The sequence below is a fragment of the Stylophora pistillata genome, chromosome 1, assembly GCF_964205215.1.
Source record: "Stylophora pistillata chromosome 1, jaStyPist1.2, whole genome shotgun sequence".
In the NCBI taxonomy this organism is placed as follows: domain Eukaryota; kingdom Metazoa; phylum Cnidaria; class Anthozoa; order Scleractinia; family Pocilloporidae; genus Stylophora; species Stylophora pistillata.
In genome coordinates this window covers 15,697,176-15,722,175 of record NC_142519.1, presented here as the reverse complement: position 1 = coordinate 15,722,175, position 25,000 = coordinate 15,697,176, and the positions used below count along the sequence as shown (strand labels likewise).

The 25,000-nt window shown below is 37.7% G+C and overlaps 2 protein-coding genes and 1 long non-coding RNA gene across 7 annotated transcripts in view; 1 reads left to right on the top strand and 2 right to left on the bottom strand.

The window, feature by feature from the left end:
- Positions 1-6,243, bottom strand: part of LOC148741402 (putative skeletal organic matrix protein 5) — a 17,112-nt gene extending 10,869 nt beyond the window's left edge. Inside the window, exons 1-2 of one of the 3 annotated variants that reach the window (XM_088740303.1) lie at positions 6,101-6,243; positions 5,686-5,827 (exon numbers count right to left, since the gene is read on the bottom strand). In XM_088740303.1, coding sequence (XP_088596429.1) covers positions 5,686-5,827; positions 6,101-6,209 — 251 coding nt within the window. In that variant the 5' untranslated portion in view covers positions 6,210-6,243. The remainder of the gene's footprint in view (positions 1-5,685; positions 5,828-6,100) is intronic. The other 2 variants (XM_088740300.1, XM_088740302.1) reach the window with 2 other exon arrangements.
- LOC148741401 (uncharacterized) overlaps positions 1-13,082 on the top strand; it is a 34,885-nt gene extending 21,803 nt beyond the window's left edge. Inside the window, exons 2-5 of the long non-coding RNA XR_015993747.1 lie at positions 8,858-8,910; positions 11,462-11,504; positions 12,070-12,115; positions 12,684-13,082. This is a non-coding gene — a long non-coding RNA (uncharacterized LOC148741401). The remainder of the gene's footprint in view (positions 1-8,857; positions 8,911-11,461; positions 11,505-12,069; positions 12,116-12,683) is intronic.
- A 6,679-nt stretch (positions 13,083-19,761) lies between these two features.
- Positions 19,762-25,000, bottom strand: part of LOC148741400 (putative skeletal organic matrix protein 5) — a 17,165-nt gene continuing 11,926 nt past the window's right edge. For 2 of the 3 annotated variants that reach the window (XM_088740284.1, XM_088740289.1), the window contains 2 exons: positions 21,608-21,898; positions 19,762-21,249 (listed from right to left, as the gene is read on the bottom strand). In XM_088740284.1, coding sequence (XP_088596410.1) covers positions 21,013-21,249; positions 21,608-21,898 — 528 coding nt within the window. In that variant the 3' untranslated portion in view covers positions 19,762-21,012. The remainder of the gene's footprint in view (positions 21,250-21,607; positions 21,899-25,000) is intronic. The other variant, XM_088740291.1, reaches the window with a different exon arrangement.

The following is a 25,000-nucleotide window of genomic DNA, read 5'->3' as shown; positions in this document are numbered from 1 at the left end:
TTTATACCGAAAAGAGATGAAAATTACAATTGTGTGCTCTGACTCTACAAAAAGCTGGCTTTAATATCAGCGAAAGTAGAACAAGCAGCTTAGGACACATAGAGCGTAGAAACACTTTAAAATGTAGGCTTGCTGCCAAAAAACCGAGAAAATGAAAATTTCTTTAAAAACCTCTCAAACTATCAACCATCTGACAGCCAAGTCAGCGTGCTATCAAAGGGTCTCAAATTCATCCCAACACCCGTGACAAACGAATGTGAAATCAGGCCAACTCAGTTTTGCGAGATTTATTAGCAAGACGAATGCGCCTCCGTTACACTTTTCACGGACAAGACAAAGAACCACTTCCGTTTCATATCAAACTGAATGCCACCGGTTCAGTCTTCTATCGCCCTTCAGAGCTACTTGGAAAATTGTCATAACACAACTTGCAGACTGTATCTAAGCCAAAAAATACTTTGTAACGTAATGAGGTCACGGCTCTAAAAGAGTTGAAACAAACTCTGCTTTAAACCTCACCGAAGCAACACAACAATAGTAATCATGAATAACACAGAAAAAACAAGAGGCCAAAGTGCAACTCAACAACAGAGTTCACTTCAAGCCTCTCAAAGCACCGATGGTAAAAAACACGCGGGAAAGGGTTCATGAGATCATTGACCAAATGCATCGGGGTAAACAAATTAATGGCTTTCACAAACTCCCAATATACGCCTTGATACACAATCAGCCATTTCCGAAAACAATTTTTATACATTTCTTACAAAAAAGGAAAATCCCTTACGACAAGCAAAAATACAGTTCGAAGGTAATAAAGCGATGCGACCACAAAAGCCACATGGGAGTCCGTGCCGTTCTGTATTTATCTTTATTCGCATGGCAACAAAGTTATCCACAGAAGCTTCAGATGATTTCTGGGACAATTTATCGTCAGAAAAAGTCGAAATTTCTCGACTGACAACGAGACAGTTTTCAAAAAAGTAATATGTGTGATTCTCTTTGCAGCGAACAAAGAGAGTTGTGACAAAGCAAAGCATGGCTTTGTTGAGCCTTTGACGTCATGATGACGTTTCCTGCTGTACAATTGCGGGCTAGGCTGGAATGGCGGACGATTTTTTCACGACTTTGAAGTGGTAAAAATTGGACATCGAAGATTTATTTTGAGTTTTTAATGGCAAAAAGGGTTTTAACTTGACCCAATTCAAGATTCTGTAAAAGAGTTATTAAGAGCCCATGACTGTAAATATCGAGAATCGCTGGCCAAGCTGAAAAATCGAAAATTCTGATAATTTTCCTGGAAATTCCTTTTAGGGAGATATATTAGAAAAAATATTTTGAAGTCTGAAAAATCAAATGTTTCCGAGAAAATGGGGAAAAACGAAAATTCGGGTTTTTACCTAATTAATTATGCAAAAAATACAGTAAAATTGAGAAACTTTAGTGTGCTAGTACTGAAGGAGGATGTTTCGTAAGAAATCGGGAATGTTTTTACTTGAAAATATAATTCATTCGATTTTTATTTATGGCACTTTTAGGAGCTTTGGTTTAATTTTAAAAATTACAAGATTTTTTAACAAAGTACTCTCAAACACTTGTTGCAAAAAGCGAAAATTCGAGCAACTTCAAGCCTTCAAAACGCGTCTTGGTATGTGAGAAATCATGTCAAAATGCATGTGGCACAAAGTTTGGTCCTTATACTAATATAATATGAAATAAAAAATTTGGGTAATTCAAAAAATTGCCGGAAAAATGCAAGAGTTTACGACGCAATGTAGCCAAGGTCATGAATTTGCATGATACAAGTCAGCTCTAGAAATCGTACTTGAGAGCTACGAAGTAAACAAGATAGTCACAGTTGGTTAAAACAATTATTTGATATGGAAATGATATGAAATTATACAATAAAAAATCCATAGACATTGCTGAAGAGGGCTGTAAATTGATGTGTAGATACGAAATATTCTGTTAATTTGAATTGCAGAAGACTGTTATTGTTGACTCGCTATTTCAACAGCACTACTGACCTACACCTAACTATTGATAAGGGTTGTATATTTCACCATTTTCGTTGACTAGGTGTTTATTATCAACATCATTCTTAGTTGAATAGCTACGTTTTCTGCAACTGCGATATTTCTTTTGAAATATCTTGCATATCTTGAAAAAATGTTGTGCGAGTAAACAAAGTCACGCAACACCGCAAGCTTCTGCTGTGTAGTTTTCACCTAAGATAACAGCCCAACTATTTTTCTATGCTATTTACTCTTATCTTTTTCGGAAAAAGGGCCACATTTCTGTCACAAAAATTGATAAAAAGGACTTATGTCACGGTAACAATTATACCGTGTTGCAGTCTGGGCGATAATTCTCTATGATGTAATCACGGTCTTTTTCTTTAAGGTAAACACGTGCGAGGTTTTTCACAGAGCATAAAAAGAAAACGATGTCATTCTGTAGCTTTGCTTCTCTTCTCGGGGGTGGAGGGGGAGGGGTTGTGTTGCAAGTTCTGGGATTCGTGTAGTGACTAGTGTTAGACAGTCTCGGGGAACGCGAAACTGTTCCCCCACGCAAAAGAAGATTAATGACATCAGTTTACTGAACAACTTCAGATTTTATCCTGGTGGAATGAGGGTGTGGCAGACATTTGATAAAGACCCCGGCAAATGCATCTCTTTGGAAGGAACAAATGGTAAAGTTTACGTTATATTCTCTTTCCAGTTTCTAGCTATAATGTAGCATGATCTCTCTTTAGTTTTGAGACTGAAAAATTCAGCGAGGGAAAGCTTGAAATCAAGATCACTTGAAAACATCAAACCTGGCGCCAGTTTTTGTTATAAAAATTTATTTCAAGTTTTTTTTATTTCGAACGCTATACTGGAAGAAGAAACTTTTACTTCATTTAGGTAGCAGTGCACAAGCTGCACCTAATGCTATTTTCGCTGTGGGAAACGCACCAAATCTCGCTCTGGACAATTTCTAGGTGTGTTTGATTTTGTCCTTAATCATATTTCATGTTATTATTTTTCACAGAACGCCATTACCAAAATATTCCCTCGGCGAATTTAAAGAGATCGCCCGAAGGAGAAAACTTAAAGAGCCTACTAAGTGAAGCCTACTGGCCGTGAAGCGAAAGGCGATATTCAAGTGTTTCCATGTCCAAAAGAGGGCGGCACGCGTAGTTTCCAAAGGTATTCTTCTCTGGAAAAGCATCTCGCGTTCGGAACATGCACAAAGACGGTTGAAAGGGAGACATTTCTTGATAAAGCGAAGGTTAAATATGCCGCAAGGCTCGAGGAAGGTTCAAGTTCCGTGCCAACTATTCCTCTACCTCCTGAAACCTGTCCTCGTAGGACTGAAGGCTTCGCTTTCAAACAAGTTAAGAAAGCTTACCGGTTTAACGAAAAGCAACGAGAATATCTGACTGTTAGATTTACCATCAAACAAGAAAGTGGCAAAAAGGTAGACGCGGAAATGGTTGCAACAGAAATGAGAAGAGCAAAGGGTTCGAAAGGGAAGCGCTTATTCAGTGTCTCCGAGTTTTTGGCGACTCAACAAGTAGCTTCATTTTTTCCAGAATGGCACCAAAAGTGAAACAGCAGACAGCCCTCTGCGCACAAGCTGTAACTGAGGAAGATCTGGTTGCTATGGAAGAAGAGTCTTATTTGTCAAATGCTAAGGAGTCTATTTTTGAGCAGTTACATTAAAATGTAACCTGGGGTTGATCAGAGAAAAAAGACATCTTACATCGCTCTGTTCGAAGACCTTGTTAAATGCTGCTCGTGCAGTGCAGTTTAACAGGCAAATGGCAAAAGGCTGCATCAAAGTAAATCGAGTTTTATATGAACGTTGATATAAAATGGGGGACATGGTGCATATTTTAGATCGGAGGAGCTATTTTAGTTCACGCGTAGTGTGAGCTCATTGACACCAACTTATCAATGAGGGTCCTGGGGCCTCCCCTCCCAGGAGAGCCTCCTTTTGCCTGTTTCTTAGTACGCCTTTCTTGGTTCAGAAAGACTGCTAGATAGGGTGTCCTGGGATATGCTCCCCCCCGCAATTTTTGAAGTCTAGAGCTTCTGAAATAACCGGAAAAGTGGTTCAGTCTTAAGAAAAATTTGTCAACTTCTTTTAATTACAAAGATTGAAATAAATAATAATGATAATAATAAATTGTTCTTGGTGGGGCTCCAGCCCACTCAACCCCATAGCTCCGCGGTCCCCGTATTAAAGGCGCAAACCGGAAATGAAAAAGTCCCCTTCGAACCGCACTTGGCAGTCAGCCTGAAGTCAAACAGGATCAGGCCGGCGAGATGTTGTTCGATAAAGACTCATTAAAGAGTTTATACAAATAATTGAAAACGAGATATATAGGACTGGATGCTTTAGAATGGAGTTTTAACGAAATAAAGGATCGTGTCCGCTTTACTCGGCAACTTCACCTTTGATCCAACGTGACAATTGTCACGCAATTGAAACATTTTGCTTTTCCTCAAGACAGTATCGAGATAAAAAACAAAAACCTCATTGGCTTGAAAAGAATCAAACGCTATTAAATACTGGTCATTATTCTTGTACATTTTATGTTGAAGCCGTTAAAAGAGCCCTTCCTACACCAGAACCGTTAGGCGGTACGATTTCTTCAACTGATTTGCATCATGCAAATTCGTGACCTCTGGCCACAGTGTGTCGCAAAGCTTTATGTTTTGCCGGCACGTTTCTGAATTACCCAAATTTTTTATTACATATTATTTTAGTATAAGGACCAAACTTTGTGCCAGCATGTAGTTTGACATGATGCCACACATACCAAGACACGTTTTGAAGGTTTGAAGCTGGTCGATTTTTCGCTTCTTGCAACAAGCATTTGACAGCACTTAGTTAAAAGATCATGTAAATTTTAAAATTAAACCAAAGCTCCTTAAAATGCCACATATAAAAGTCACATAATTTGAAGTAAAAACACTCCCGATTTCTTACGAAACATCCTCCTTTAGTACTAGCACGCTAAAGTTGCTCAATTTTACTGCATTTTTTGCATAATTAATTAGGTAAAAACCCGAATTTTCGTTTTTCTCCATTTCCTCGGACACATTTTATTTTTCAAACTTTGAAATATTTTTTTGAATATATCTCCCTAAAGGAGTTTTCCAGGCAAATTATCAGAATTTTCGATTTTTTTAACCTGGCCAGCAATTCTCGATATTTACAGTCACGGCCTCTTAAGATGTCGCCTAATGAAAAGATTCCTTATTTCTGATTTAGCCATCCGTGGACGTTCTCAATTTCGTGCCCAGAGCTGAGTAAATTCATTAACAAAAAACAATTCGTTTACATTTAAAAAGAGTTAAATTCCCACAGGATTAACTTGGATACAAAATTAAAATTTATTGAATCGCACGGAATGCATGATGATCCTATACATTGCGTGATTGTAGAAATTAATGCAAGGTGTCGACATTAATCGGGTTTCTTGCGACACCGAACATTTTAAAGCTAAAATTTTAGGCAAAGCAGCGATGTGAAAGAGGTAAAATTATTCAAATATGACTCTTCTGGGAATGGATAACATGAAAACATAGCATGTGTTTTATCAATAATCAGTTTTAGTTAGCAAGGCCACGTTACTAACATTCACATTAACAATTCATTCCCCATAGCGCAAAGAATGACGTTCGACTGTCTTACCGCCGTCTTCTCGCGGAAAATAATCGGTTGAATCCACCAAATTTTCGTCTCAGAACGAAATGAAAGTAGAAATGGGAGTGTACTTTAAGATGACGTCTCAAAATGAGGTCTCCATGCGAACTGTGTCGATAATATATAACCACTGTTGGAAATATAATCGTACAATTTATACAAAAGAGGTCTGCAATCACATGCCAAAATGTACAAAAATTGATCAATTTCTACTTTTTTTTTTTCTGTGGCCGGAGTAGAAAGAACCGATCGTTCATCTGCTTCAGGCAGAATAACTATCAGTTCGTCTATCGGTACGACCGAACAAACGTTGTTGAAATACACCGATACAACTTAACTCGTCGTTAATATTTCGATTTGAAAAGCTCTCCTTAATAAAAAAGAGCGTTAGAAGAGAACGTACCTCTAATCAAACATTTTTCACAAGAATTCAATTGCTTGTTACCTGACGTTAATGAACAGAGGTAACACCAACACCAACAATTGTGTGACTGATGCAGTTGCACTCTCATCCGTAATTTGAATTGCTAATACTGTACGAAAGTAACAACCGCCTGTGGTTTGTTTTTGTAATGCATAAAACCATCAAAGGTGGGGGGAGGGGAGGAGGTTATTTGGGGATCACATAATTTTAAGGGAAACAGAAGGGGATCGGTCTTCGCCAACAGAATATAAAGGGGGGAACTATAGAAAATTGACTGCGAATGAGAGGGGGGGGAGCCATAAGAATACTACAGAGCCTCATGGAGGGATAAAGTAAATTTTGTCATGATACAACCAAAATCCTCTCACCCCTCTCCCCCTGGAAGCGATTGATAGCGACCAGTCCCCTATATATATTAGTTCAAACATTGTTTGCTTTGTCAAATTAAAGAGCTAACTTACATTTTACAGGGGCTAGCTGAGGTTTCACTTTTGCGATCTAATCGGAGATAACTCTGACGAATCATTTACTCAACCGTGGAAATGTCGCTTTCCTCCGCAGGATACTGGCAGACACGCCTTGGTGTGAGTGCGAAACGGGATGGACCGCACGGGGAGAGATCATAGAGGAAGAACAGCGGAGACTTCTCACCGTCTCTCCCAGTCCCTCTCTCGATTAGCCGGCCGTTTATTGTTTGTTTGGGCAGAGAGACTTCTGGGTAATTTATAGGCAGATGCACAAAGTCAACGTGACTTGGCAGACTTCCACCACAAGAGAACAAATGTAAATAAGAAAACGACTACAATTGTTGGGAATCGGAAGGGATTGATGAAAGCATTGCTTTTAGCTTTAACACTCATTTACTTATCAGAAAAAAAATACCATTGCCATATTTTGACTTGATTACCTGACAATAATGTAACACTACGTAGTAATGTCAATTTTGCTGATACTGTCTTTTTCGCCGTAACTTGTATATGTGAGATAGATGTTCGAAGATGGACTGTTGACCTGGGATTCAAATCATTCGTCTTACGGGGTAATTGCAACGATTTAAAACATTTTAATTCCTGCTAATCATACATTTCTGGGCCAGATCGGGCTTAGGCACCTTCTGTAAGAATCATAAATGTAACTACCACAACTAACATGTCAAGTGAAGGAAAACTCATCACCACTCTTTTGTTTTAAGGGGGAGAGAAATTAAATCTTGCGGTGATTCTTCATTAGTGACATTAGAATTCCGCAAATTTAATAATTTACGAATCGAAAATGAATGGGGCTTGAGAGGAAAAACGAACGAAAGAAAGAAAGAAAGTACTCGGAAAGGTCGCTCATAACATTTCAAGAGGCAATCAATATCAAGCGCACAGCCTTGACAAAAAGGAACACCAGTTTCATCTAAAGTGTTTCATCAGGGATTGTAGATGATTGCTGAAACAATTCATGCATATTCTTTTCATTTTCCTCCTTGTTTTCACCTGCGTCTGGTATGATTGGTACTCCGATATTGTGGGTACTGAAAAAAGATAGAAAACGTCAGTTTGATAGAAGTGATATCTTGTCCACCTCACATAATGACTTAATGCTCCATTTTGCTTCTTAGATGAACGAAACAGCCGGTAAAATATGTATGGATACCCTCAGGCCTACCCATAGAGCTTTTACATTTATTTGCGAAAATTTAGTATTTCGTGTTTGTTAACCATATCTTGTATACTCTGAAAGCCCATATATGATTGGGCGTAATTAACAATCAATCGGAAATGAAATTTAGATTTCTAAAGTTTCTTACAGGAAATGAATTTAGCTGAAGCCATGGAATATCCATTTATTCAACATTTGTAGAACGATCATTTCACGCTAATTTTCCAAATATAATTAACGGATCTCTTTTGCGAAAGCTTAAAATGTTGCATACAAACGCCCTATTTGTAGAGCTGTGCCCAGTACCTCGTAAATCTGCCGATTTAGTTTCTAGCACGTAGGCCATAAACATGGTCATAAACATCGACCGTTTTAGTTTCTAGCACGTAGGCCATAAACATGGTCAGTTTTTGCATATACGAGTACATGTTTATTTGTACTCCGTTTATAATTAGGCTCAGACTGCTTTTCATCCCATCGAATCCACCATTATTCCATTTTGATAGGTGTCGAGTCTGTCTGTCTCTGTTTTGAAACACGACCCTCGATGTCTTATGTAAATTCAAGAGATGACCCTTAGGTGATCAAACTGCGCACAGCACAATTGGTTTAAAAGTCTTTACATGGCCTGAAATAATGTCATTGTCAATATCAAGTGAACATTTTCCCCTCTTACTTCGCTCTCCTTAAGTTTGTTTCGTCACCGCAAACAAATTTCTCTTGTTTAATTCAGCTGGTTATACATGTTACACAATTATTCAACTCTGCTGCTATAATTCGATGGTTGGCAAGTTATGAATGCATTACAGTTTCTAGGAGTAATTTTCTTTTTTTTAACTTTTCACAATGAGCACACCCAGTGCATCGCTTAAAAGCATTCAAACGGTAAATTTGCTCATTCCTCCGTAAAGCGAAGAAGTTAAATTTTGCTCAGAAACTCACACAGGGGTCATTATTCATGCTGGGTGCACAGAAAAACACGAGTAAACTTGAAAAGAAATTCAAACAGCCCAGCAATATTAAACAGGTGTTTTATCAAATATTTGAATATCAAAACCAGCGGAGTAAATATGTCTTTCATACATGCAGGCATGGATGACAACCAGCAGCAAAGCAAAGTAAACAAAAGTGCCAATGAGGTGGTAAGCTCCATTGTAAACATTTTCTTGGAAAATTATGCACTAGTTATAAAAAGGTAAATGTTGTGATTAATTTTTGTCCTTGGTATAAGCATAATTTTCCTTTGGTTTTGTTAATGATATGAATGAAAATGCATTTTGTGTAAAGAAAGATAAAATGTAGCTCCTAGAGTGTATGTTATGATGAGATGATGTGTCACCATCAATTTGGCCTCAGCTATTAAAAGTAAAAGAATTAAACTAAGGATGAAACTGAACCACAGCATACCTATACTAAACCCTCATTTTAATTGTATCAATATTATTATTTTTCTGGTGTTCACCCAATAGATTCAATCCACTGACAGACAAATATGGCACCTGTACATTTTACCATTACTCTTAGGCTAAGGCACATGTAGAAAGCAATATTTCTCAAAACAACAACGTATGCAAGGTTTAAATTTTTCAGACCGTTACTGCTTGTTTTTATGAGTGGTTCCAGGATTTTCTTGCACAAAGAGGTCTGGTTGAGTGTAGCAGTCGCCATATTTTTCAGTATGATGGTTTCACATTAACTGTTGTTTGAAGTAATGTACCCTTCTCCAATATTAGTTTTGCAAACTTGTCACTGACAAAGAGCTAGTTCATGATTAGACACTGATCATTTCATTGATTACCATGCTCTACATTTATCGTTGAAGTATCACCATATTTATCTGTATAAGTCGACTCTTTATGACGGAAAAATTAGCCCAAAAAATCACACTCGTCTTTTACACAGATCATAGAATGATAAAGACCTAACCCAAGCAAACCAAGTAATTAGCATAACAATTGCCTGAAGTCCATTAGGAAAACCAGGTTCACAAAACAAGTTCTAATTGTGTTCAAGTTTTGTCAGTTTTCAGTGCGTTCTTCATCGATGAAAAAGTTTGAAATAATAAATTTTATGTGGCTTAAACAGAAACCTAGTGGGGCTGATTTCTATTGTATCTTGTGATCTGTAGAGCAGACAATTTTCCTTACAGCTTCGGTGCTGAATTCTCATTTTCAGCGAATGATTACAGTAACTTAGTGACCTGGCAAATGCTGTTTTCTTGTGCGGTCTTGGTTGTTACGTGCGTGGACCATCTATGTTAAATATTGTGTAGTTTCCAAGATGGCCGTGTTTTCATCAAGCAATCCTTCGAAGCTCTTTGGTGTTCCTTTAGTCTACTAAATCTCCTATCAAAAGGTTATTTAAATGCATGTGGATTTCATTTTCAAAACGATTTACAAAAGATGGTGAATTACTTCTCCAGTAAATCGAAGTGGTTGTATATGCTTAAATCATGAATCGTGGGGATGTAAACAAGTGCTACTAAACTTCACAGCACATGGTTACATTTTGCTCTGCAGTTTTTTTTTTAATTCACCGTGTTTTCAATACATTCTCAGAAATAAGAGATCAACCATATGGGAAATTTCTGTCGGTCTGAGTTTTTCTTTACTAGAAATAATGAAAAATCTGATTTTCACCCTTGAAAATGGGGGTCAACTTATACATGGATAAATACAGTAATTAACTCCTTCGCTATCAGTAATTGCATTAAAGATTCTGTGTTAGAAATCACAGCACCATATCCCAAAATCTAATGTTGTCCTCAGCACAGTTTCATTTTTTGAGCAAGGCAAAGCTGGTACCCATTTATACACCTGGGTGAAGAGAGGCACTGTGAGAGTAAAGTGTCGTGCCTAAGAACACAACACAATGTCCCGGCCGGGGTTCAAACCTGGACCACTCAATCCAGAGTCGAGCGCACTAACCATGAGGCCACCGTGTCTCCACATACTCTCCCTCATAGTAGCTATAATTTTTAGCCAACTTTGGAAATAGCAACCAAAAATGGACCCTTTTGGACATCCAAACTTTTAAATTTCAAGGGGAAGGTTCCTCAGACTTTGCCATCCAAGTGGGATTAAATGGCTGCCACACTGTCATTTTGGTCTCTCCTAGCTGCTCAAATGTTGTCCCTCCTTTCCACAATCTTACCAAAGCCTCCTTATGTGTAGTAATAAAAACATTGAAGTGAAGAGTGCTATCTCAGGAAGAGATGATGATCATGCACACTATTAATAGAGTCATCCTAGCAGATGTTTGGCAAGGTATTGCATTCTTTGCTCAAAATCTAGTTTACATAGACCTGGGAAAAAAGAATGGGGTGTAGCAGTCATTCAGGTCGGTTAATTGCTCCAAGCTCTAGTTTTATACCACTGCTCATTTGGTTATCTTTCTTGCCAATACTCTTTCTGGTTATTTGGGTTTTCTTGGAAACTCAGGCTCTTGCCATTGAGAAGAAGCATGATATGTGTTTACAAAATTAAAAGCAAAGAAAAGTGAAAAAAAATTGGAGATTAACAGGATGGTATCAAAGACTGGTATAATTTTTTTTTTGCAGGGGGGTAGTTTTTTATTTTTGAATCAGAGTTTTAGCCTAAGTATGTCTAAGTTTCTACACTTGTTGTTTAGTCTTGTGGTTTCTTACTTTAAGAAGTAACTAAAGGTAAAATTTTTTGATTTTTTTTTTGACAGCCAATTGAGTCTGTAAATGGAAAGTAAACACAAAATAATGATGGTAAGGAACAAATTGCTTGCACTATAAATTATTGAAAGTAGTCTGCACTCTCCATATTTGTTATTTTTAATTGACATGCTTTGCACACGTGTTGTGTAATAAGTGTGAATAAGACTGTGCAGCGAATTAGCTCGTGCCGCAGCATCCCATATCCAATAAATTAAATAGAAGACCCTTCGGTCATTTCACGCCATATTGGATCTTGATACGTCCTTGAAAGAAAAGTTGCTTGAGACATATTTTTATCGTAAACATTTATGAAGCTTTCTTCTGATACATAGTTTGCTAAGATTTTAGTGAAACTACTGTAGTGTGCAAACAATTTTTTTCCCGAAGGACACCCGCAAAAGTGGGAAGTAACCTCGAGCTTGTCGCATGCGATTAAGTCGTATCATATAAATCTGCCCTAAAAACGAAAAATTTGCATTACTTTTATAATATTGAAGTGAATGCTTTGATACACAGTGGCTTTAGCCTCTGCATATCCTCTTATGTTTTTCTCTGAATACCTGGTAGCCGAGCAAACTGGTAACCACCCATATTCTCTCGTTCTCTTTAAAAATAGGATTGTTGATCAATTTTTACCATGGCTCAAGATGGAGGACCACGTGGTGAGAAAAACTAATTTCTTCTCTGCCATCCTGAGAGGGTTTCTCATACTTTCAGAATAGAACAGAATTTTGGCTAACCTAACAACTCAACAGGAAATCGTCCCTTTTAAATTGAATGTTCTAAGGGAGTTCTTGAAGTTGCTTTGAGGTTTATCGCCTATCATGAAATAAAACCAGTGAACAAGGCTGTTATGAATTACACACAACTTCAGATGAGGGTGTCTGGCATAGTGAAGTACTGGTGTATTTCATCCCTGAGAAGCAGTCAAACTACTGTTTTCTCACTTATAACATTACTTAAAAATTAATAATCAGCGACTTAGGTGTCAGGCATATCAAAGAATATTGGCACGGAAAGAGGTACTCTCCCTAATGGTTCATGTGCACATTCTAGGGTGAACGTTATTGTATCTCTAGTATGAACATTGGTGGTGATAAAGGCCATCACTGGACGGCCATGTCTACGGATTTTGAAGGAAGTATTAGACCACAGAGGCTCAGGGCTAAACAGCTTTGTAAAATGTCGTATGTTGATGTTACTAAGTGATACATATCTTATGTTTTGAAGAGCATGTGATTAACATGGACTGGCTGGAGCAAGAAATAGTTATGGAAGAGCAGCTGGAAAGAGGAAGAGAAGAACAAAGAAAAAGGGAGGAGCAAACGAAAAGAGAGAAACAAAGAAAGGGAGAAGATCATTAATTTTTTCCGACACATACCTATACTTAAGTTATCCCTTTTAAAATTTTCAACCTATATATCTATGTCACACAGTAATTCCTCTTTTTTTCAAATATGTGAAATCATAATCTCTTGGAAAACTACTCTATCAGGGATATAAATTTAATGTATATTGTTTCTTTTTTTATTTTTTAGTGAGCTTGATGATCTTGTTTATAATAGAACAGCCACATTAGTACGTCAATGTCATCGGAAGACATTAAATATTTGGAAGAGAAACTTAAAACTTGTCCTTTGCTTACATAGATTTTTCTTTTGTGAAGGCCGACTAAGTGACTCTTGATGTCATGTTAAGTTCTCCTTCCGTCCCACAAGTAAACAGGCAGCACGTTGGAATGGGACGACAGTAGTTCATCCTAAGTCACCAAGGGCTTCTTTTGCAATGAACCCTTCAATTATTCTGTTACAATGTTTTATCTGGCGGTGAATAGTACCCGTGAGCCTCTACGAAGACGTTCACTTTGCTTGTCAAGCAAAGACAAATCAATAGGTTGCCGTCAATATATGCACATGCATCTGTGTATACAGCGACTTCTGGGAAAATTTCTCATTGGCTGAAGACATTTTTAACGCTAAATTGACTTAAATTCCAGGGGTGTGAATAATATGCAGACCCTTTTCAACAATCAGAACATCACAGTGGTGAAACAACACCAAAACTTGCATACTGATACATATTTTATGGGGAAGGCTACATTCTCTTTTCCAGCAAAATAATCTCCCCAAACTAAGTGATATTTGTCGAATAATCCTAAGGCTTTCTGCAGGGGATCCTACAAAGTACCGACTAAAATTATTAACTTCACCCGGGGATAGCCTTCCGACAACTACCCCCCGACCCAAAATTTTCTTACGCGAATTAAGGGTGCACTTCCAGCGATCCAACTTACAACTGCAGTATATCTGTTTATCCTTATTTCCATGTTTTGAGTGCATTCGAAAATCAAAACAATTTCACAGCTCGTACTCTACATGTGCAATACATCCAAACTTGACATATCCATTGTTAACCCCTTTTTCCATTTTTCACTGAATGTGGAAATTCTCGAAAAAAGGCAATAAATTCTGACAATTTATCCAGCAATTAGTATACATATCCTAACATGCTAAATCCAATCTTCACCCTAATTTTCCACTTTCTCGATCAACTCTAGAAACACGGGGTTAATTACAACAATTCATCCTACAAGTGGATAATATTATAACTTTTCCATATCCAATCTTTATCCCGATTTGTTCAATTAACTGTAGAAAAACGGGAATCGTGACAATTCGATCGGTTAACATCATGACTTGCCGTGTCCAATCGTTACCCCAATTTTCCATTTGTTCAACGAGTCCCGAGAAAGCCGTGATAAGTTCTGACAATTCATCACGCAAGTGGAATATAACCTTAGTTGCCATATCAAATCTTTACCCTAATTTTCCATTTTTTTTTTTCGTTTATTAGAGACAAATAACGTAAAATCTGACAATTACTCCCACATGTGGGATATGCCAAAAATGGGGTAAAATCGGACAATTCATCCTGCAAATGAAACATATTCCAACTTATTGTGTGTAATCTTTACCCGACTTTTCGTTATTTTCAGAGAATTCTAAAAAAACAACAATTCATGTCATAAGAATATATTCTAACGCACAGTGATTGAATTATAACTCGGTACATCCCTGATGTTCCGTTTTTTCTGATAAATTCCGAAAAAACGGCGTTCATTCTGAAAACTCACCCCATAAGTAGAATACATTCTAAGTTTCCATATTCAATCTTGAACCCACTCTTCTATCTTTATTTCAATGAACTCCAGAAAAAAAGGGGACGGTAAGTTATGAGAATTTATACCGTAAGCGGAGTATATCCTAAGTTGTCATAGCCAATCTTTACCCCAATTTTCGAATTTCTTTTTTTTTAATGAATCAATTCCAGAAAAACAGGACAAACTCTGACAATTCATGCTACAAGGGGATAATACCCGAAGTTCCCAAATGCCATCTTTGCTTCGATGTTCCAGTTTTTTTTTTAAGTGAACTCTAGAGAACAGGGGTAAATTCTTAGAATTAATACCGCAAGTGGAATATAACCTACGTTGTCATGTCAAATCTTTCCTGATTTTCCTTTTTTAATGAATTAATTCTAGAAAAACGGGGTAAACTCTGAGAATTCATGCTACAAGCGTAGTACATACCCGTAGTTCCCTTATGCCATCTTGCTCTGATTTTGGAATTTTTTTCAAGGAATTATAGAAAACAGGGAAAATTCTAGTAACTCATCCTCCAAGTCGAATATATTCCATTGACTTGCCACATCTAATCTACTTTACCCCGATTTTCCATTTTTTTTTCAATGAGTAGAAAAACGGGGCTCCCACTGACTCGCCATATTCAATCTACCCGATTTTCCATTTCTTTTTTCAATAAATTCTGGAAAAACGGAGTAAATTCTGAGGATTCACGCTACAAGTGGATAAGACTCTAAGTTCCAATATGCCATCTCTACCACGATTTTCCATTTTTTTTCAGCGGTGAATTCTACGATTAGCGCTAATCGTTAGCCCCTTAAAATAAAGCAATACGCAAATAGCTTAATTGTAATTAGGAGTTTTTTATAACGCCGGCCCGCTTTCAGTTATTATTGATTAATTAACTTCTATAGAAATTAAAAACTTAGACACAACGCACTATGTAATGTACTGTTCCCCTTTAATTGTAATCATTCCCTAAAGAAGTCTTAACTGGGGTCGAAACGCGTCCGAAATAAATGAGAAGCTTACAACGACAAAAAGTGTTTCTTTGTGCAGCTCGCTAGTCTTAGTTAAATGGAAGATAGAAAAAATTCCACATTTAAAAAATGTTTGTGTTCTTAGTGAATTCTAGAAAAGCGGAATAAATTCTGAGAATTCGTCCTTCGAGTGGGATAGATCTTACAGAGCCAAATCCAATCTTTAACCCGATTTTCCATTTTTTTTTTCAATGTACTCTAGAAAAACGGGATGAATTTTGAGAATTTGGCCCACAAGTAGCTAATACCTTTTGTTCTCATATCCCATCTTCACCCCGATTTTCCATTTAATCAGTGGTTTTTTTAGAAAAACGAGGTAAATTCTGAGCATTCATGCTACAAGTGAATAATACCCGAAGTTCCCATATGATATCTTTACCCCGATTTTCCATTTTTTCCAACAAATTATAGAAAAACGAATTAAAATCTAAGAATTCATCCTCCAAATGAAATCAGATCCCAAGTTGCTTATCCAGGCTTCAACCCGATTTTCCATTTTTTTTTTCAATGAATTCTGGAGAAAAGGGATTAATTCTACCAATTCATCTGCAAGTAGGTAACACGCTAAGCTCCCATATGATGATCTTTACCCCGATTTCCCATTTGATAAGGGAATTCGAGAAAAATGGGGTAAATTCTGAGCCTTCATGTTACAAGTGAATAATACCCGAGGTTCCCATATGCCCGAATTTCCATTTTTTTTCAGTGAATTTGACAAAAAGCGGGGTAAAAACTAAGAGTTCATTCTCCGAATTAATAGATCCCAAGTTGCCATAGCCAATCCTGAACCCGATTTTACATTTTTTTTTCAATAATTCTAGAAAAACGGCATGAATTTTGAGAATTCGGCCCACAAGAAGGCTAAGTTCCCATATGCCATCTTCACCCCGATTTTCCATTTGATCAATGAATTTTAGAAAAACGAGGTAAATTCTGAGCATTCATGCTATAAGTGGATAATACCCAAAGTTCCCGTATTAAATTTTTACCCCAATTTTCCATTTTTCAACAAATTCTAGAAAAACGGGGTAAAATCTAAGAATCCATTCTCCAAATGAAATAGATCCCAAGTTGCTATATCCTGTCTTCACCCCGATTTTCTATTTTTTTTCAATGAATTTTGGAGAAACGGGATTAATTCTGCGAATTCATCCGCAGGTGGCTAACACGCTAAGTTCCCATATTATGATCTTTACCCCGATTTCCCATTTGATCAGCGAATTCGAGAAAAATGGGGTAAATTCTGAGCCTTCATGTTACAAGTGAATAATACCCGAGGTTCCCATATGCCCGAATTTCCATCTTTTTTTTTCAATGAATTTCACAAAAAACGGGATAAAATCTAAGAGTTCATTCTCCGAATTAATAGATCCCAAGTTGCCATAGCCAATCCCTAACCCGATTTTCCATAAGTTCCCATATGCCATCTTTACCCCGATTTCCCATTTGATCAGCTAATGGTTGGGTTTCAGGTGACGTCACAAGCTTTGCTGAAGTTAGTGTCCGCCATGTTGGTGTCCCTCGGGTGTGAAATTTATGAATAATTAGTCGATTTCTATAGTGAAGCCCTCTCTCTTATCGCCGTATTATTTCGCCAACTACATGAATATCCAGGAAGAAAAAAGCGATAAAAGTATCTGACATTCATCTTAAGGTATCCCAGTGCTCTCTGAGTATGCCGAAAGCTTAGAGAGTTGGAAGGAAAGATGTTTGCAAAAGATCTCGGTCATTGGGGTTGACCCTGCAAGCATACCAGCCGAGAAGTTCAGTCCAAAATGCTTGCCTCCTGTGGAAGCGTCGGACTTGCTGAGTTACCTCGTTCTTGAGACCAGCTTCTACACCAAGAAGCAGTTCAAGGCGTTCAAGAGTCTAGAGGCGTTTAATCAAATGGTGTCGGGATTTGTAACCTCAGTTGTAGGCAAAGTAATCGCCGGAAAATATGCCGTGAGAGCACGAGTTTTGCATTCACATCATATGAATGATCCTTTAGTGAACATTTGGGTCATTTCCGAAAATGATGGGACTATTTTGTCAGCCCATTGCTTGGGATGCAAAGCTGGACTGGCTGAGTCATGCTCACATATCGCAAGTGTTTTATTTATGTTAGAGGCAACTACTAGAATTCATGGCAAGGTCGCTGGGTGTCACGAAAACTCAGACACCTAAAACTCAGGTCCCTCGAAGTGTTCTCCAAGCTTCCGAAGTGCTCCATAATTCGATAGTGCATAGCATAAAGCATGAACCAATTTTTTTATAATATAAACGGTGGAATAATGCAACAAATCCGACGCGAAAGACGAACAACAATATCAAGAGTGATTCTTCAGTGAGGCGAATCGTGACGGCGCTGATGCCGAGTCTTCTTTCGCGTTGTTTTTCTCTTTCTGCCTCATTTAAGAACTCTAGCCCAAGGGTCGCAAAATTGTCTTCGTTTTGGGACTGGTGGGCCGAGTCTCTGTTTCTATCCATTATTATCGCGAAATATTTATGAATTTTAACAGAGCGACAACAAGGATCTGTGCGACGAAGTACAAAAAGGTAAACAAACGTCCCTTTCGGCTCGTCAAAATCACGCCACATTTTAATACTTTGGTGTTGGAGCGAGCGCATTTGATCCCGTTAACTGTGAATGAAAAGTTCAAAATTAACGGGAAAAATGGAGGAAATCTAAGCTAAATGAAGTCTTGTGTCCCTCTAAAATGTTTTAGTACTCAACCATCGGACGATTTTGCGAAACGTGCAACTTGCGGCCTTGCTTTTGCTGCTTCAGTTGGATGAAGACCCAAAAGGTCAAAATACACGAGGGATTACCAGGAGTGATCATGAGTCGAGTTTATCTCTTGAATTTTCGAGGAGTCTGAGTTTTCGGGGTGTGAGTTTTCGTGACACCCCAAGCTTACTTGCACTCAGGTAAAATGCTCATGGATTTTGCCGACAGAGGTCAATGAAGTGTCGTATGCGAGGGCTAAAGACATCGATTTCTCATCGGCTAAGAAGCTCAAAGAAAAGCTCGACCAAAAAATCGAGGATCTACAACAGCCGCAAGCCTCGAACAATACAACAACTTCTAGTTCCTCCTGTTCTTCCCCTTGATTTGTGATGATCTTAGGTACAGCGCATTAGATCATATATATAATGAATTTTGCGCTATAGAAATAATAAAATTATTAAATTATTATACGAAAAAATCCTTAGTCTTTATGCTTTCCACTTTTGCTCGAACAGCCAACAATAATGCATAAAACCATCCCTTCTTTCTCACATGAACTCTTCGTTAGATACGGTTTGTTTACGCTCGAGGGACACCAAGATGGCGGATAGTAACCGTTGCTAAGGTATTAGTCACGTGGGTGAAACCCAAGGAGTCGAGAAAAACGGGGTGAATTCTGAGCCTTCATGCTACAAGTGAATAATACCCGAGGTTCCCATATGCTATCTTTACCCCGAATTTCCATGTTTTTTTTTTCAGTGAATTTGACAAAAAAAGGGGTGAAGTCTAAGAGTTTATCCTCCGAATTAAATAGATCCCAAGTTGCCATAGCCAATCGTTAACCCGATTTTCCATTTTTTCTTTCAATGAATTCTAGAAAAACGGGATGAATTTTGAGAATTCGGCCCACAAGTGGCTAGTACCCTAGGTTTCCATATGCCATCGTCACCCCAACTTTCCATTTGATCAGTGAATTTCAAAAAAAAGAGGTAAATTCTGGGCATGAAATTTTTTTCAGGTCTGATTTTCACTATTGCTCAAATAGTGCTTTACTGCGAAGGATCGTGCATATATAGTTTCATAACCGCAGTTCATACATATGTTTCACCTGTTTGTTGTTGTTTGACAATGAAATATATGAGGTTTGAACTGCGGTATCAGATACATATGATGCACGATCCTCGCAGTAGAGAGCGCTATTTCAGCAATAGCGAAAATCAGACCTGAAAAAAATCAGGCCTGTACGGGATTCGAACCACTGACCTCTGCGATACTAGTGCAGCGCTCTACCAATTGAGCTAACAAGCCAACTGGGAGCAGGCCGTTAAGTTGATTAACGTTTAGTTGTTTAACTACTTTGGAATAGACATCTCGATTTTGACTTGATTAAAGAATCAACAGACTGAAAAAAGTAGCTCACTACACAGGCGTGATTTTTGCTTTATGTGCATAATTATTAGGTCTAAAATATACAATGCTTTTGCTTAAGCAACTCAAGCAAACAAACTAAAGACATCAACTTAAACATAATTAGTAATAATTTCTTTTTATAGAGAACGCCTTTCGATTGAGTGTCGTAAAGCCAAAACCAAAGTAATCTGGCAACAAGGAAAGAATACTTGTAAGGTCTTAAGATTCAATGGGAACTCAATAACAAAATTAATCAAACTGTCTAAAGTGAGGGAAAACGCTACCGTCCAAGTCGTGATTGGGTTTAGATTTGGATCTGATTGGTTGAGTGGCGCGAGTTTTTGGAACCAATCACAGAGCGAAGTAAAGCAAAACAAAGCAATCATTGGTTACCTTCGACACTCCATCAGCGTTATGTAAATACAGTTGTTAACATCGGGGTTTTTTTGCCTGAATATACAAGAATAAAAGCTTTATACTTTTTCTTTTTTCATCAAAAGTAGTGAATTCTTTCATTCTCTACTTAGAACCTCGTGTGGTTTTTGTTATTGCGTAGAGATTACAACTCACATACTGAAATATACACCCTGAAGGAATTGCGATATGATAGGGCCTTTTAACACGGATTATCAGCCCTGAAATAGTAATATACTTGAAAATCATTGAAATAGAGGTAAAAAGTTTTGGATAGTATATCAAATAATGACATGTGAGTGAATCGGTATGGATGATGGTCAGACAGATGGACCGCGGGAATGGAAGCAAATTATAAGAAATAAGTATGAACTCAACATTTTACTCTAATAATGAGTTCCGCTCAGGATGCCGAAACGTCAATCAACAACACCGCTAACATAACTTGATTGAAACCAACCCCTGTCAGTGATCAGATCTTGTAAGGGGAAAAATTCCTTTCTTATTGTTCTCTCGCTGGCTAACATTCCCGCGCACATAAAACATGTAAAAGTGTGTATAATAGCCAGAGTGAGTGATCTCCGTCTAATGCAATAAAATGTGGAAAAAAGTCATTAGAAAAACAAGGGACGGATATCAATTTTTAGCCTCAAAGAGAGATGTCTATATTTCTGGAACATCCTTTTTCTTTCTCGTCCTTCATTCTAGTCTTCATTTTTTTTTTTTTTTTTTTTTTTTTTTTGTCACTTGCCGAATGACTAAATGAAATCAAGGATATCTTGCATGTCTAAGCTACTATATGATATTTGCAGTGATGCAAAATAATTTTTTTAAATTTTAAATTTACTGAACAAAAATGTAACCAAATGCCTTTATGGAATTTTCTTCCTTAAATTCGTTTCCACAAGTATTGGAGTCGTCCATACCAAAAAAATTTCCACTGGTACCGAACCCGATTCTGGACTCTGCAGTTTGATTACAGTGCTTTGGAGCACCAATGATCCCAATGCGAGCCCTAGGACCGTTTTGAAAGTGGTATTTTTCGTTGATGCTGTTAAAACCTTGCCATTGGCATCCGTCCTAACGAGCAAAAACAGCTCAAAGTCAGACATGTGTTACTGAAAAAAAATGCATCCTATATTAACTTATCCTTCGTCTAGAAAGAAGGAAAAAAAAAGAATTCTCGTAAGATACACGAACCATACAAGATTCGCAAGTTTGTTTGTTTGTTTGTTTTCGTTTTCATCTTGCGGCGGCTGTTGTTATTGTCTTGAATTTTTGTTAGTACGTTCAATTCAACTAAATCAAGTTTGAGTGAATTCACGATAAGATGGCATGCAGCTCAATAAGAACGCTTCTCCTTTTCCATTAGGAGTTTTCATACAACTCGGGAAGTTTATGCATAATCATAACAATTACTGATCTGTTAACTTATTACCATGATTTTTGAATTATTCAGCAGCTTTAGCCACTGTGTTGAGTTAACGTTTGTCGCCTGGAAAGTTCCGTTTCCAATAATATCTCTTAGGGAAGAACCTTTATAGTTTAATGCAATCCAGTTTGTCCCTTCGTCAGCTTTTCTAAGATCTTTCATGCCCAAACAGAGTCGATTGAACGGTGTCGACCAAAAGCTGCTGAGCTTTGTTTCAGCATCAACGAGAGTTGTTCCAGCAGCCTCGTCATAAGCAATTGTGTTATTCCAGTATGTGGACGAGAATGTAAATGTTTGCTATAGCGAAGTGTATTAAAAGACAAAATTGGCAATGAGCAAGATGGCATTAAGCACAATTGATTACATATATATATATATATATGTAATCAGTTGTGAATATATGTAATCAATTGTTATATATATATATATATATATATGTATACATAGTATAAATGTTTGAAAAGAAAATTTGTTTAATTGAAATTAGCCAGTATCCGTAATTGGATCCTCCTTTGTCATCCGCTAAGTTGACTTCGGTCGTGTATCTTTAATAGATCCTTAGTTGGGTTTCATATGGGGTTATAGGCTTCCCCTACCCTGTCACCTTGAAAATTAAGTTTCCCGGGAGACCACGTCCTATCACGTAAATCAGATCTTCGATTGCCGTGTTGCCAGTTTGGTTGTCCTGATAGTGTAGTGGTCATCACACCTGACGAGTCCCACCATATATACGCAGTAATATCAAACCTTTTGTTCTGTTATCGCTAGTTACCCTCAATAAATGTAACACTGCAATAAGTAGAAAACCTGTAATAGTTAAGAAATCTCAACCTTGTCTCCTTGTAAATAGAATAGCTTAGAAGCGGCTCACATTGAGCTGTCTCAGTAGAAATAAAAAAATAAAAAAAAATAAAAAAATCACACCTGACTAGTAACAGGGTGACATGGGTTCAAATCCCGCTCAGGGCAAATTTTCTTTTCAAACATTTATTCTATTTAAGTATGATTACTTGGGGTGTACAGAGTCAGGGTTTCCCTCGTATACAGAATTTATATATATGTATATATATTATCTTTTCTCGTGGTGAATGAATTTCAAAGAGCGCTCAACTCAAGGTAGTTTGGAAAACATAGAATGAAGAAATTCCCGGAATGACCGAAAAATAATAAATTTTTAAAAAAATTAAAGTAAATTAATAAATAAATAAATAAGAATATTGATAATTAAAAATTGATGATATATTCACTAGCCTTCCGGTTAGCTCAATGGATAGAGAGCTGGACTGCTGTGCGGGAGGTCGAGGGTTCAAACCCCGGCCGGACCAACACTCAAGATCTTAAAATAATTGAGAAGAATATGCTACCTTTCTATAACATCAAGAAATGGTTAGATATTCTAGTCTTCTCGGATAGGGACGAATAAATGGAGGTCCCGTCTCCTACAGGGTTAGGGGTAGGAGACGTTAATTTCCCACACACGAGATTACTGTGCATGTGATAGATGTGCTCTCCAGAGGTGGGATGGATGGGATTTATTGGGTGGACTGCGGCAATGCAGTGAAAATGGCTAGAAGTTTTTTCACAACTTTACTAAATAATTTAATACGAAATTTTTCTCTGAGGGTTCCCTCCCCCCCCCCCCCCCCCCCCAAAAAAAAGAAACACTTACCGGTGCTGTTCATGGAGATGCACGTATTAGAAGTAAAAAAAAGTCTGCGTCAGGCCATTAGCCCATACAGCCTAAGCGACGAAATATTTCTACTCTCCCTTCCCCCTGGATGGGATGCTAATCCATCACATGGTTCCTACCCGTTTTAAATTCGCCTCCACCCATTTACCCACCTGTAGGATGTCTAGGGCGCCATGACCATTATGCCGCCACGCTTTTCCAGCCAGAATAATTGCAGAAGATTAAACAAATGTAATGTTTCTAATTAGTTTAATAGTTCAATTGTAAAAAGCTCTGAACTATTACAAATGAATACTCTACCTTAAATAATTATTAACCACACATTGGGAGCTTTCAAAGCAGCTACCATAAAGACCAGCCGTCTACAGTTAAAAATTGAGAGATCGTTAGTTACTCGACACCTTTTCGCGTCTATTGTAAATACCTTGAATATATTATACCTTTGAATATAAACCTTGTTTAGAAGAATCCATCAGTACAAGATATATTTAAAAGTATATATTCAAGATATTTACAATAGACGCGAAAAGGTGTCGAGTAACTGACGATCTCTCAATTTTAACTGTAGACGGCTGGTCTTAATGGTAGCTGCTTTGATAGCTCCCAATGTGTGGTTAATAATTATTTAAGGTAGAGTATTAATTTGTAATAGTTCGGAGATTTTTAAACTAATTGGAAATATTGCATTTGTTTAATCTTCTGCAATGGTTCCGGCTGGAAAAGCGTGCAGGCCTAATGGTCACGGCGCCCTGGCTAGACATCCTATAGGTGTGTAAATGTAAATGGGTGGAGGCGAATTTAAAACGGGAAGTAAACATGTGATGGACTACCATCCCAACCAGGGGGAAGGAAAGTAAAAATATTTCGTCGCTTAGGCTGTATGGGCTACTGGACTGACGAAGAAGTTTTTTAATTCTAATACGTGCATCTTCATGAACAGTGCCGGTGAGTGTTTTTATTTTTCGGGACCCTCAGAGACAATTTTTGTATTAAATTATTTAATTAAGTTCTGAATTTACCATTAATTTTTAATCATCAATGTTCTTATTTATTTATGTCCTTTAATTTTTTTTTAATTTGTTATTTTTCGGTCATTCCGGGAACTCCGGGTATTCCGAGTATTCCGGTTCCGAACTCCGGCATTCTATGCTTTCCAATTTACCCTCAACTCTACAAATTAACATACAACCCACAACCCACAACCCACCCAAACACCGCCAAGAAACCGCAAGAGTAACCGCAAAAGAAGCACCACCTGGTACAACTCCCCATGGAACTCCAGCGTCAAAACCAACATAGGAAAGAAGTTTCTCAACATCGTCGATAAATGTTTCCCTAAGAATCACCCACTCCACATGATCTTCGACAGACACATGCTCAAACTGAGCTACTCTTGCATGCCAAACATGAAATCCATTATCGCATCACACAATGAAACACTCCTCTCAGTTTACACCCCAACTCCAATACCACAATCTAGCAACCAATGTAACTGCCGAACAAAGGAAAAACGCCCCCTTCAATGAAAATGCCTGGAAACGAAAGTAATCTACCAGGCAACCATAACAACCGGCACAGCAACAGAATCATACGTAGGACTTGCAACAAACTTCAAAGAACGTTACAGAAATCATAAAACATATCCTTCCGACACACCAACAAAAGAAACACTACTGAGCTGTCAAAACATGTACGGAAATTGAAGGACG